General features: G+C 36.3%; 1 protein-coding gene across 1 annotated transcript; it reads right to left on the bottom strand.

Annotated features, from left to right (window-relative positions):
• Positions 1-249: 249 nt before the first annotated feature.
• On the bottom strand, positions 250-5,828 carry fgf18b (fibroblast growth factor 18b). Its single transcript, XM_079410618.1, has 5 exons — positions 5,373-5,828; positions 3,854-3,893; positions 3,574-3,751; positions 2,781-2,887; positions 250-1,503 (listed from the first exon to the last, which is right to left on the bottom strand). Exons 1-5 carry the CDS (start codon positions 5,402-5,404, stop codon positions 1,219-1,221), a joined length of 642 nt encoding a protein of 213 aa, XP_079266744.1. The 5' UTR covers positions 5,405-5,828; the 3' UTR covers positions 250-1,218.
• Between the last annotated feature and the right edge of the window lie 9,824 nt (positions 5,829-15,652).

Genomic DNA, 15,652 nt, shown 5'->3' with positions numbered 1-15,652 from the left:
ATGTTGTGGCCAGTAATGGATATTTTGTTTTAAAACCGCCATGAACATCAGTGCAGATCAGTGTTTGCTCACATGCGTTGTCTTTTTTTTTTTTTTTTTTATAATATGTCCTTTATCATACTTTTGTGGATTCTGGGGGATTTTACCATTTTTATTAGTGGTCAGCATATTTAATTTTCCATTCTGTGCTGCCAAATTATATTTGCACTACCGTTCGGATGCTTAGGGCCATTTTTTTTTTTTTTTTTTGTGATCAATTGTTTTATTAAATTTATCGTACTTTTGGACTTTCGATTTCGACAAAATTATGGAGCAGTTTTCAACATTCAAGTCAAGAAATTTCATTAGCAGGAAATCAGCATATTAGAATGATTTCTCAAAGATCATGTGACACTGAAGTCCGGAGGAATGGCGGCTGGAAACTCTGCTTTGTCATCACCGGAATAAAGTACATTTTAAAATATATTAAAACAGAAAACTTACTGTAAATTGAAATAGTTTCACAATATTACTGTTTCCTGTATTTTTAATCAAATGCACTTTTTGGTAAGTCTAGGAGTCCAAAATTTAAAAAAAAAATCTTACCAACCCCAAACTTATGAACGGTAGTGTATATAACTCCCATTAAATTACATTTTTTTTTTTTCATGGGATGAATATGAAAGACTTTAGGTGCTCGTGGTGAAATATCTGAGGCAAAACCAAAACTACACATTCACAAGGATGTCAAATAAGATTTTCTTGACAAATACATTCTGAATGACTTTGGTTCTTGTTTACAATCTCATGGCTCTTACAGGCCCAAAGTTGAATTTGCTGAGTTCACAAAGAAGGTCCTTTAATCGCCCTTTTGGTCGTAAGCATCCATGTTGCAAAGTCTCAACTTATGCATATTATGCTACGCACTTTCCAGTTTTCCAGCCATACAACTTCACGCAAGTATAGAGCTCTTTTATAGTGGCACTGGACATTAGAGGGGAATTCTTTGGCCTCTGAAGTGCTTGGTCCCCTTGTTGTCAGGGTTTAGTGACTGGACACTTGCCCAGGAGTCTTTGGTTATATTTGCATGATTACACAATGTTTAAGCAACCTTGTTCTTTGACTGTGACTTCTACCGAGAGGTCAGTCCTAAAGCCTAACCTACTTGCGTTGTAAGGAAGAGCGTCTCTAGATCCTCTGTAAGATGTGATCGTTGCGCAACAGTCAGTGTTTGTTGTATCACTGGAGTGGTGGTGGAGTGGTGGAGGTCTGCTGGACTCTTTTGCTCCTCTTGCTGACCGTGGTAAAGCTGCAGGGCTGCACATCGGGCTGCTCTCCTGGAGGGAAGCGTTTCATGAAATGCACATCTCGCTGGTTGGGTAATGTGTTTGGACCTCTGCGCGGTCTGCCCCTTTTGGTGAAGCCAATGTACCAGCCTACATAGCGTGCTGACATCCAAGCGGTGTAGTTATTCTCAAGCATTATCTCGATGAAAATGCAGCCTCCGTTCACACTGCTGTCTTTCTGCAATGGAAAAGCATATGCATTTTCATTATAAAGAGGCATGTTTAATATACTCACCGGCCATTTTATTAAGGCAGCAACTCAGTACATTTAGTCCTGTAGACATGGTCAAGACAATGTGCTGAAGTTCAAACCGACCATCAGAATGAGTTAGAAGGGTGATTTAAGTGATTTTAAATGTGAGGTGATTGTTGTTGGTACCACAGTATCTCAGAAACTGCTAATCTACTGGGATCGTCACGCACCGCTATTTCTAGGGTTTACAGAGAATGGTCTGAAAATGAGAAAATATCCAATGAGTGGCAGTTCTGTGGGTGAAAGTACCTTGAAGCCAGACATCAGAGGAGAATGGCCAGACTGATTAGAGATGATAGAAATACAACAGTAACTCAAACAACCACTCGCTAAAACCAAGCTATGTAGAAGAGCATGTCTGACAACATAGCATGTTTAACCTTGAAGCAGATGGGCTACAGCAGCAGAAGAGCACACCGGGTGCCATTTCTGTCAGCTAAGAACAGGAAACTGAGAATGTAATTTGCACGGGCTCACCAAAATTGGACAACAGAAGATTGGAAAAAGGTTCCCTGGTCTAACGAGTCTTTAATTCTGCTGCATTATTAAAATGGTAGGGTCAGAATTTGGCGTGAACGACATGAAAGCATGGCTACATCCGGCTTTGTATCAATTTCCAGGTTGGTGCTGTAACGGTGTGGGGTGTTTTCTAACCACAATTTGGGACCCTTAGTACCAACCTGGGTAATGTTGCTGCCCATGTCCATCCCTTTATGACCACAGGGTACCATCTTGTGATGGGGCATTTTTTTTTCTGTTGGAAGTGGCCATGTCTCAAAGCTCAAATAATAACAAACCTGTTTCTTTATCCTTGTTGAATCTATGACAGTTCTGAAGGCAAAAAAGGGTCCAACACAGTACTAGCAAGCTGTATATAATAAAGTGGCTGGTTAGTGTAATTAAATCCAGGTGTATAACTATATTTGGCCCATGATCTATACTGAGAATTTCATTTTGCAAAAAGCAGCTTACTTTTTTTGATCTTGATCTCATTGGAATTATTGTGAAACAAGCTTGTTTTTTTGCCTTTTTTTTTTTTTTCGTTACAAATTCAACAAAGATGTGCATTTTATGAGGTTTGCACACAGCCAAGTGACTTTAAGTTGTTTCAAATCAGTGTGTGAAAGGGCATGAGTGGGCATGAATGATTTAAAGGATGTTAACCCTACAATATCAAGTACAGTAATTTCTCAGTAACTCACCTTCCCCACAAGCTTCCCCTTACGGTTCATGCACAAGTAGTAGTTTGTCTCTTTTCCTCTTATTCTCACTTGACTCCCAAAGGTGTCAGCCTCCACCACGAGCTGGGCTTGTGAAGAAACACACAAATACAAACATACAGGAATATAAATGAACTCCGATGCATAATTGACACACATTAATTAGATTCCTTTTTCACAGAATCTTTATCAAGTTTAGCAAGACAACTATGTTTGGTAGATGATTTCTTTCACTTCAGATTTTAATACAGAAGTGTGTTAGTGGTTTCAGATCTAATTCGATTTAGGTTTTAAATATTTATTATATATTACTATAAATGTATTTAATATAGATTTACATTTATTCAGTTACCAGAAGTAGTAACATGATGCAATTGTAGTATTATACATTATATAGGCCTATAATAAATCTGTTTAATATTAAATATATATACATACAGTATATACATTCTATGTATGTGTGTGTGTATATGTATATATCATAAAATAAACTATATTTTATAATTGTGTGTATACACAACAATTATAACTAATTAAAATATATTCAGAATTACTGAAGAATATTATTTTGTGTATATTAAGTGGTGTATTTATCAAATAACTAATATAAATAAATATTTTAATATTTCAGTAATTACAATAAACACTTATATTGTGACTATATTATTACACGCACACATACTTTATTACATAAATAGAATTCTTATGAATTTAATCAGTCAGTCATTTAATTTAATGTGTACAGGTAAACTGACACATTCAGATTATTCCTTACCATATCTATCCCCATCTTCTCCCAAGGCAGTGATTTTCTTGCCGAGCACCTGGACGTGTTTTCCGCTGGTCCGACTGTATAGTTGGTAAACCCGATGGTGTTTCCGGCTCAGGCCGTCCCGCACCCCTGTCTGATTCTCTATGTGTACTCCAAAGTTAACATTTTCCACCGCTAACACCTGCACAAACACAGGAGTCAGTCACAAATCACTTTCATTGATTTATGAACTATCAATTGATATATGGTTTTATTATCGGTAACACATGCAGACTGTAAGCACCTGTAATGGGCTGTAGAACAGTAACACGACCTGGAAGCATCTGGCCAAAGAGAAATAGAGAAGACACATGTGATTGTGGGACATTTGCATTTGCTCTAGTGGCTTTTCTAACTTATGCGGAGGAAACTGAAGTTGGATGTCACACTTGTTTATTTTTAGTTGAATATCTCTGTTGCATCAAATGTTAAGACAAGCCAATTAGGTGCAAATGAAGTCCTAAGACAAAAAAGGGACTCCGTATTAAAAAATGTTTCCCTTTTTTCAATTCATTATATCATTTTAGGGTTGGTTGGCACAGTGTTAAAAGATTAAAGTTATAAGAAGGATGCAATATGAAGAAAATATGATTTTTTTTATTTTAACCCAAACTAGCACCACGTGTGTGTCTGTATGTATTTAAAGATCAATGTTCAAATCTGCTATGAATTGTTAATATTGTATACATATGCCAACCGGCCTCACTCACTCTCTTTTCCTAAATGATGTCAGCCAGGAATCATAATGTATCGCAGGCTTCCAAATCTACCAAAATATAATCGCTTCCCATTTTTATTAACCAACATTCATATGTTTTACATCTTTCTCTAATTATGTTTAGCTTGTGGGGTTAAGTGCTTTTTGTTTTAACATAAAAATTTCAAATGTGGTACTCAACTCGACAGGTTTAAATCTATTGGATCAGGAGGGCAAATACTCAAAAGTGATTTTGGGACCACCTAAATATGACCCATGAATGAACCCTGATCCAACCAACTCCAGTCACTTCTATTTTATGACACTTCATGGTGAACAATATATTACTACTGTTTTTGATATATGGGTAAACAATGCTCAGTAAAAATGTAAAAAAATAAAAAAGCAGTGTAACAGTCTGAAGATCATAAAAAGGAATAAACTGAATTTATTTAGGAAATATATTCTTGCATAAGTAGTGGTATAATGTTATGATATATCATATATGATATATAAAACATCTGGCCACATAATTGAAATCACTGTGCTCTCACTAAAATGAAGGAAGCCATTTTGTTGTCAAGTGTCAAGAAAACCATAAAGAGGTGACCCTTTAGGCCCTCATGAATGTGTGCCAGGGGTATTAGGTTAAAAACAACAACAAAAACATTTTAACTTTAAAAATAATAGTTTTGCAAAATGTATTGCAAAAAAAAAATGCTTGGTAGTTTTCATTTATGGTTATTTAATTTATATTTAGCTATGTTTTAATTTAAATGATGACATCCTTGTTCGCCATTGACCAACACAGGACTTGTACTACAGTCTAAGCAGGATTCAGACCTAGAAAGTCTCATCATGAGTGTGCATGCTGCTGTTATCTGAGGAGACACTGGGTGGGATGTGTTATTATGAGAACTCAGCATCTGCTGAGGCTATCGTCTGACCCAGAGATGGGAAACACAACAAATGCTCAGGCTGGACAAAACGGTGGACCCATCAGTAGATGGAGACTCGCTACAATACAGCCTTCAACTCAAACTGAATAATTACACGTGAAACTTACAGCAGGACAGCAGAGGACAGGATGGACTGCATCGCTCCAGCGCTTCTATCACCCCGGACAGTGAGATCTTTGAGGCGATGGTTTTAAAAACTGGAGCCAAAGCCGGACACAGACCCAGGTGAGCATCTGAGCGCGTGTTGGAGGATTGCTCAGAGAGAGTCTTCTCGCAAGCAAACCTGTTCAGATGTATGCTGAAGAACGACAGGTGAAAAACAGGTCATCCTCCTGTGTGACCCCACATGACACACAATGGATGGATATTAAAAAGCTCCCCAGTGTTCCTTCCTGCAATATCCTCAAGAACGCTGCTACATGTCTTCACACAAAAACGCAGAATTCAGGGGTCCTGCTGCCCTTTAAGAAGTCTTTGCTAGATTTTCTCCTTATCCAGGCTTCTTTTGTTTGGCTGTGGGGTGGAAAGGACTCTCTCGCCACAGGACAGTGCGTTTGCTGAATGAGAAGGAAGCGCAGCTGAAGTGGAACGGAGATGGGCGGGGTGCGCGCAGGGGCAGGGATGATGATGGGACGATGTTTCTAGCTCACTTATCATCTCCAAGGTGGGGCGATGAAAGAGAAGCGCTTCGACCGTCCAGCAATAACCAAATTCAAAACTTGCAGCACTTTGAAACTGCTTACATAAACCGAGTTACCTTTTATTAAACGGAAAGCGTTCGGGAAAGTCTAGACGTCCCGCTTAAAGGTGCGTTCAGTCATTGTTTTGCGATGTAAACAGTGTTTTGAGAAATACCACGTGCGATAAGATTCAAGTCTTGTCAGTTTTGCAGAAAAAAAGCGGTTTTAATCTACATGTAGCGGGGCGCCCCCTCACGGTGGCCGCCATGTTGACATACATCGACGTGTCATTCAACTGGCCAAGTTGCTACTAATAATATTGCTTAATTAATGCATTTTTTAGGCGTTTTGCATAAAAAATACATTTAAACAGAACAGGGAAATCCAAACATGCACACTCTCACACACATGAATCCTCTATAACCAGCAGCCTCTAATGGAGTGATAAAACAGAATACCACAAATAGCTACCACCATAAAAATCTGTCTTGATTCAATCTAGAATATTCATTATACATATGTGTAGTGTAAGGTAGCCTAGAGAAAAACACATGAACTGATAAAATGATAAAGATAAACAAACAAGCAACAGTGCATCCACACCAAGAGGGGTCAGTATAAAGTGTCAAACCACTGACACTATCTTGGCAAATAAGTACCAGCTAAACCTAAACAAACATTTACTTACTGTGTCCCTTAAAAATTAGATTTCTGTTAAACCTAAAAGGGGTACTGAGCAATATTAGGCCATATTTAAACACGTCAAAATAGAAGAGAGGGTGTAAGAGAGGTATGTAAGCAACAAGTCGTTCCAAAATGAACATTTCACAGGGATTTCAGAAACACCGCCCGTTTTCCCCCTCCTCTGACCACGATAGAACCGCAGACACCCGGGTCAGCCAACAAGCGCCAGCACTGCATGCTCCTCCACCCCCCTTTCCTCGTCCCAGCACCCCTGTGCCCCATTCAGGAGGAGCAATAGATGTGTGCGAGTGAAGGAGAGAGATGTAAATTAGCGGGTAGCTAGACAGGTCACGGCCCGCTTGGCAGGTTTGAACATCCTAAATGAGCCGTGTCACATTTCCAAAATACTATAACTCATTTTCTCTCACCTTAAAAATCCTGTAATTTCCAGAGACAACAAACATTTTTGATTAGTGTAATGGTTTGATATTTCAGCTCAACTGGAGAGCATTGAGCAATTAGCAGGTCATAATGATCTGATATTCAACATATACACAACCGGATGTGCGAACAGCTATATTAGACTGAGTTAGGAAGCCTGGTTGACTGGATCACACTCACTGTTGTGATTGTATAACCTTTTGTACCAGCATTTCTCTGCTCTTTGTCTTTCAGTGTCTGGACTTCAGGCCCTCCACCCAGATTGAATTTTTAGATGAAGTCCAGAGATCTTCATGTGAAAGGTATCACATGCGCATTCTCTCAGAACTCTTTGAATTTCAATATTCTGTTTTCTTGAAGGAACATTTATGCTGATTACCACAAAAATTATATCAACTCCATTGTTTTCTTAAAAAAAAAAATCAAGGTTACAGTGCTTTAAATCCTTCATAAATTGAGCATAATTGCATCCATTGCTAGGCAATTACAATGGAAGCAAATGGGGCTAATTTAAAAGCAGAAGGTGAACTGTCTGTCCCTTTAAATTTTTTCATGAGATTGGGATTGGATTGACCCCATTCACTTCCATTGTAAGTGCCTCACTGTATAGTTGTTCTAAATTTAAAAGTATAGCAGTCCACACCAACCATAATGTTACAGAGTAACAATCTCACTGGAATCAGTTTCACAACTATTTTTTTTCCAGCTGATAAACAATTAAAACATTGACAGCCAATCAGAATCCATCCTGCTTTAAACAGCTCAAGCATTTAAAGTGACAGGTGACATAACTGCAGAATGCGCTTAGAATAAACACAATGTTATTGTGCGTGTTGACGCTATCATTATAGTTATCATTGGTGTGAACAGGCCCTTAGACAGTGGAAATTAATTCTTATGGAAATCAACATTACGCCACAACGTCTGTGCATATGATTTAGCGCTTATAAATATCAATATTTGTAATCAAAGCCTCCATCAACGCTTTGGCTGATTGGTTTGAATGTGTTCTCAGTCCAGAATGGAGCATAGTTCATCTATTTTCTCAATGGAGTTGCCCCCCCCCCCCCAAGCTCTCTCTCTCTCTCTCTCTCTCTCTCTCTTTTATCATCCACTCATTTCTCATTTCCAATTCTACCAGTTTCAGACAAAATAGGAGTTTCTCCTTCTTCTGTTCGTCTCCCTGTCTCGTTCTTTCTCTTCCTTTTGGCCCATGTTCCATCTTTCCAGACTTTGAAGGGAGTTCAGACTTCTAATATAAGACAGGTCCCTACCACAACAAAGGAGTCAGCTTTGAGTTTGAATAAACACTTTCTCTCCTTTTTCTGCCTGTCTGTAGCCTACCCCACTCCCATTTTTCCTTCTCTGTGTTATTTCTCTCTTGGCCCGTGCTGAAGTATGAGCACTTGTTATGCGTTCTCCATGGTAGCCTTTCTTCTGGAATAGATTAGCAGGCTGGGGAGGAAGGGGAAGCGGTGGCAAACCGAAGTCGGCGGTGGGAGACGAAGGTGTAAAAGGGAGTGAAGTGTGAAAAGAAAAGGCTAGAGCGATGGAAAAAGGAAGCGAGGAGCTGAATAATGGGGGGAAAGGAGGATCGTGGAATGACAGAGAAGGAAAGATCAATGTAGGTAACAGAAACACACGCTGTTTGGCTCGCACCAGTTTTTTTTTTTTTCTTTTGAAACTCAGCTGTGATGGATGTCATCACGCTGGCGATTGCGCCCCAAAACGCCTTCCAAAATGCCTTGCGTGTTTTAGGCGCTTTCACAAGCCCTCTTTTCAGTTTCCCCATGCCCTTATACGCCGCATTGTCATCTCTGGACTTTTTCCTCGTTCTACGGCTTATTAACCCACACTCGGTCACTTCCCAGCTCGCATTTGCAATGTATAACATCATGAGCTGTCATCACTCTGCTCCCCTTCCTTCCCTGCCTCCCTCCTTTCTGGCTGGGTTAAAACCACAGGTCTCTTCTCTCTGTGCACTGGCGAGAGCACATGACCGCAGCCACTGAACTGCGAGTACGTAAATGGACATTCTCTACCTCCTTTCTGCAGAGTGGGAATGAATTTGTTTTAGTGTGCCGACCACAGGTCTCTTGTTACCACACAGACACATGCTCATGTAGATGCACTTTTTACATGTATTTGTATGCGAGTTTTGGTTAAAAGAGAATCGTATTGTCGAGTTATGTACTTCCAGCTTCTAATTAATCCAATCTGCTTACAATATGTCGATGTAAACGACATTAGCGCTGCCTAAAACAACTCACCGATTCCAGATTTCTGTAAGTAGCTAGAGGAAAAAGAATGTGTGTGTGTTTGAATTGCTAATAGGTAGAACTGTTCCTTTGAGCTTTGTGGAAAAAGTGTTTAACATTCAGGCAGGGCCGTCCTCACAGTCTGCCCGAATTCCTCAAATCTGTCAGCCGTGCTAGCCAGCTGTCACTCACCTCTAATTTTCTAAAACATCATTGACCTTAGGGCTTCTGGCAAATAAACACATATACACTGACAAAAAAAGAAAAGAAAAGAAAAGACAAGAAAAATCTGGTCTTGTGAGGAGCAGTTTTTTTTGTGTGCTTTTTCTGATGCTGGAATGTTGGGTTGCATTATCGTCAAGTTTTGCAAGAGCTGTGCGGCTGCCAGGTGCCTTAGCAAACTTGCTATTCTACAGAGTACGTCTGTATATTTTGGGGAACTGTTGTTTAAACCCAGCGGTTTATGTTGCTGTTTGAGCAACAACATTGACTCAGAAGGATTAACTGCCCTGAATTCATAGAAATGAAGGCTGAGATGAAATATGAGATGGATAAAGACAAATAAGAACAGGTGCATTCCATACCATAAGAAATGTGTGCGTGTGCGTGTGCACAGACAGACAGACGCAGAGATATATTAATACAAATATATACTGTATCATTTATTTAAAAATTCTATTGAAAAAATCGGCTATTTTTTATTATAACAATATTGATATAATTATTTATTAATAATTTAATCATAGTTAAAAAAATGGTATCATTAGTTCAATATATTAAATAAATTATGTAATTTATTGAAATTATGTAATGTAATTATTGTGTGTTTTATTTTATTAATATTTATTTAATGAATTATATACAAGTCATCATATAATTCATTAAATATTTTATAAAATATTAAATAATAAATAAAAAATTAAATATTAAATAAAAGTAAATATTAATAAAGTATGTATTTGTGTTAAATTATTTAACTAATATAATTTTTCTCATTGACGTGTACAATTACAATATTATTATATTATAACATAATATTATAATATTATAAAATAATTGTAATATTAAAGTAAGGTTTTAGTTTCCTTGTAAATCATTATTATTGTTATTGTTGTTGTTGTTGTTGTTGTTATTATATTTAATAATAACAATAATAATAATAATTATTATTATTATTTACAAGGAAATAATAATATTATAATATTATTTTAATATAATAAGTAAATGTATTGTATTAAATGATGATACATTTAATTAAATTATACAATTTATTTAATTCTTTTTTAAAGCATGCAATTAGATAAAAGTGTATTAGATATTTAAATGTATTTTTCTCATTGAAGTGCCTCGAAAATTATTATTATTATTAATATTATTATTATTATTAACAAATAAATGTTTCAAGTAAAATTTGAATTTTAACTTTATGCTGTTTACATAATCAGAAATGTACAATTCTCTCCTGGTCTAAATGTAAGGTGAAACATTTGAGGTAAAACAGCTTTCGTGTTTTCTAAAAATAATGCATTTTAATAAAGTCTGAGTGTAGGAGTGTTGTGTTTTATGCAGGTACAGCAGTTGTTGTGAAAGCCTTGATAATGAAATATAATGCATCTGACAGATGTTGGGAGGACACACGCATGCACAACCCTGCGGACACACACTCTGAACCCTCTCAAGGTCAAACCCTAATGCACCTCCTGTGCATTTGCCAGTCTGTGGTGTATTTCTCTGGACTCCACCTGCAGATAAGGTTGCACATAGATACTTAAGCTCTTAATGTGTTCTTTTCCGTTGTTTTGCACAACATTGTTTAGATTTAGTGTTCAAAGAGAATGTATTTAACCATTTAAAAATGTTCAGAAAGATGTTCAACTATTTTGTGAAAATAACAGCAGATGTGAGTTAAAGAGTATGATTCCGGGAACACCAGGTATGTGTTATTCTGATTTACAATAGCTGAGTAAATCAAAACAGCTACAATTCACAAATGCACCCAACCATTTAGACGCCTGTCAGTACAGGATTAGAGAATCCACACCGCTTAATCTGTAATAAAGTAGATCAGGATAGTGTATCTATTTACAATATTAAATTCTCTCATATGCAATTAACCATCAAGGCATTTCTACATAACTATGTGTGCTTTGATCCTAAATGAAAATAAATGGGATTGGTTAGAGGCTGATTCTTATGTAAGACTTCACTGCTCATATAAATTGGTGGTTTGGGCTAAACTACAACTGTATGATTGTCATTTAACCCTAAAACATTTTTTAGAACACAATCTGATTTAAATGCATTACAGGTGGCTATTTGCCACGTGCCTCATCTGTTTTCACTTATAATAAGAAAGTTTGACTCAGGAGCACTGCTGCTGCCCCCCTTCGGACGTATAGAGAACTGCTTGAAAAAAAAAATGTCCAAATGTTTCCATGTTTTGTAATTACTGACATGAAAATAACTACTTCTAGATGTATACAGATTGTTCTTATAGTTCGCGTTTTAAATTTGTTTCTGTCTTAGACGTTATCTACAGAGGGTTGGGGTTTCACGTACAGCATAAATCAATCAATCAATCAATCAATACATGCATACGTATTAATTAATTTATTAATATGAAAATGTAATGTAAATACTATTCATTTGATTGGTTGTTTCTTATACTTCCTATTTATTTTACATTTTCAACATGCATATTTAAATCCATTTAATTAATATATTTAATATCTTTAACAAATATATTTTATATTTGTTTAAAACTGGCCAAATAAAGAATCTGATAAATAAATAAATAAATCATATTTATTGCATTAAATAATGTAACATGAAATATATTATATTTATTAATATGAAAATGTAAAGTAAATACTATTTATTTGATTGTTTGCTTGTTTGTTTCTACTTCCAATTTATTTATTTTATATTTTCAACATGTATATTAAATCCATTTAATTAATATCTTTGACAATTATATATTTGTTTAAAACTGGCTAAATAAACAATTGGATAAATAATATTTATTACATTATTATAATGTAACATGATTAAATATTAAGTTATATTATTTTATATAATCTAAAACAAATAATATTTTTGTTATATTTTTGTTTGTTTGTTTTATACATTTTATTTTATTTTTAGCATATACATTTTGTTCTGGACAAAATAGTTAAAATATATAACATATTTTGGAAATATATATAATTTTAAATGTATATTTGGGCAAGAAAATACTTTTTCTTAAATCGTACAATTACTTTTGAGTAAAAGCATTATAAATGTTTATAAAAATGAAAAATGCTCATTTTAGAAGAACATTTCAAATGGCACTTAGAGGCTTTTGCATCTGAACTCTTCATATTTAAAAATTGAATACATTGAAAATATATTTATGTAAATAGATTTTAAAATATTCCTTATAAAATATTCTTATATAAGCAATATATGTATTTTGGCTTTTTCTTTTCACTCTGACTGTTGAGTTGGTTCGGCATAGAAGCGAATGACTCAGAGCATCACATGTGTGCCAATAGCAGTGTGGCTGCTGGATGATTTCCTCAGCCACTCCATAAATATCTGTCTGTCTTCTGTGGGAATCCTTCAGTTGACACAGCTGAGAAGCAGGTGTTATTCCGCGGGTTCCTCCCCCTGCCCCTCGTTCCCTTCATCTTCACTATCGTCTTTAGTCCTGAGTCCTGTCCTTCCAGCTGCTCTTTCAATCTATCTTCATTCTCTGTGTCTTTTGCTTGTTGTTCTTTTCCCCCCACCACCAGTCTCCACATACAGCAGGCCTGCCAGTACATATCCAGCCCTACTAGTCATGTTAAACTGACAAACCCTGTCTATGTCTGTGTGTGTGTGTGATGTGGGAGCATGTTTATGTGTGTGTGAGAGAGAGAGACGTTGAGGGCAGTGCCCACATTCCTATGGCATTCTTGACATTCTCCGTCTGTGGCACTCTGTCCCATCTCCACACTGTCTGTATGTGTGTGTGTGTGTGTGTGTGTGAGAGAGAGAGAGAGAGAGATTTGATGTGTAAATGAAAATGTACACTTTGTTCTCGTGATTGGCTGCCGCAGGCCTGTGGGGAGGAATGGGGTAATTAGCAGCAGACTCTGCCTCCACCCCGTGGCAGTTCACGAAGGTGCAATTATATAGGTATACATCTGCAGTCAGGACCATGAGTTTCCAGTTCATGCATTTTGAGTTTTCAAGGCAGCACTGCAGGTCTATTTGATAACTCCTCTTACTTCTACCTCTGCAGATAATTTAGTTTGAACTGCTTTATGTATATTCATTTTTACTTTTAATTATATATCAAATAAATAAATAAAAATAAAGATAATAATGTGAAAATCTCACATTTATTTTGTTAGAATGCTATTTATTCATGCAGAAGTATGATTAATCTTTTCTTTATTGCATCTGTGTACCCATTTATAGCCACTTTTGCACTTCAAATATGGTAATATGCTAACTACTAAAACCTAAGCCTAACTAAAACCTAAGCTTAACTAAAACTAGTCTTTTACTGCAAAGCTTTAAGCCCTGGTGTTTCCTTCTGGAAAGGAAAATCAAGTATTATTGTATTATATTTGGTGCGATGTGAATGATCATTGACATTATTGTCATACGCTGCCGATTAAAAGATGATATATTTTTAAATTTAATTTAATTTAATTGTATTAATAATTTTTTATGTTTTAGAAGAAGTCCCTTATGCTCACCAAGGCTGCATTTATTTGATCAAAAATACAGTTAAACGGTTACATTTGTGGAATATTATAACAATTTAAAGAACTGCTTTAAGAAATGGTTTACAATGTATTTTTCTTTGAATAGGAAGTTCAAAAGACTTTTGACTGGTAGTGTAAGTTATTGACTATTTTAAATGTATAATATCTATAAATATCTATTCTATTGTCAAAACTTTTGACCGGTAGAGCAAGTTATTGAGTGTTTAAATGTATAATATCTATAAATATCTATTTATTTTATTGTCAAACTCAATTCTGAAGCCTCAGACTATTTGGATTATAAACAGTGAGTACTCTAATGCTGTTGTAGGTCAATTCGCATTTATGGAGTTCACCGAAGGCTAATGTAGGCTACAGACTAATTCAAAATCATTAAACCCCTCTGGTAAAATCAGTTCAGAGATAGAAGGAAAATGAGCCTTTAATTAGTGCCAGTCTAATGTCTGGACCACATGACACCCTGAAGTTATTAGGGATGTTACATTTTAAAGATATACATTTCATCCCTATATTCATGTGTATCTCACGGTATAAATTTTAACTATAGCTGTTTGCAGCAAAAAGTCACAATATTCACAATATGTGTTTTATATGGTCACAGAGTCGTATTTATTTATTTATTCAGTGGTAAAAAGTCCTAAACAGGGTGCAGCGATGGGGGGTTGTGGGGAGGGGTATCCGAGACCCCTAATTAAATTTTGATCGCCCTCCTGATAAGTACAGTGGATGTACTGTAGGATATTTATATGTTTTAAATAATGTAGTTGAGCAGAAAACTAAAACTTCCTTTAAAAAGTCACACTCCTCTGGTCCTGAATGACAATAAGTAAGAAGAACGACTGTTTATACCACTCCGCATTTGTGTCCTCTTTTTGGCCATTAATGAGAGTAAATGTGTTTGTTCGGTGGGTCGATATAAGTTGCTTTATTTCCGACTCGGCTCTATGCCATTTAGTATGCACTTAAGGTAATGGAAAGCAGGAGAATATCATGGGAACCCTGTAGTCTGCTGTTCAGCCAATCACGAGCGGCTGGATTATACCTCACAAAACCTTTTAATACCACTGTTCACTAATGATCCGGACCCGCGGCCCTTTAATCCCCACTACATTAATTAAAAAGAGCACGAGCCCTTGGAAGATCATGCCATCTGCTGCAGTTTCATTCCATAGACAATTCAGTCTTTGAATTTTGAAGACTGTTTGGTGATTATTTAAAACAGAATTTCTTTACTTGTCAAGGAAAGCAGGGGCAATGAGAAAGGAGTAAGATTGCAGGAATTACATGGGGGAAGAAGCTAGATTTCTTTTCAAATATGTTGAAAAGTCTTTGTCTCAGCTTCATTGCCTGCTCTTTTAACCCACCACAATATAGCCATAATATTAAATATTAGTCTAAATACTAAAGGGAAAACGAAAATGTCATCCTTTATTCACTCTCGTTCCAAGCCTGTGTAACTCACACATGCTTGGAACAACTTGAGGGTAAAAAATAATTTCTTTTGTTGAGCACAAAAGGAGATATTTTGAAGAATGTTGGTAATCAAACAGTCGACGGTAGCCAT

The sequence above is a fragment of the Barbus barbus genome, assembly GCF_936440315.1.
Source record: "Barbus barbus genome assembly, chromosome: 47".
In the NCBI taxonomy this organism is placed as follows: Eukaryota; Metazoa; Chordata; class Actinopteri; order Cypriniformes; family Cyprinidae; genus Barbus; species Barbus barbus.
Note: the sequence above shows the minus strand (reverse complement) of the source record. Positions and strands in the feature narration are given on the sequence as shown.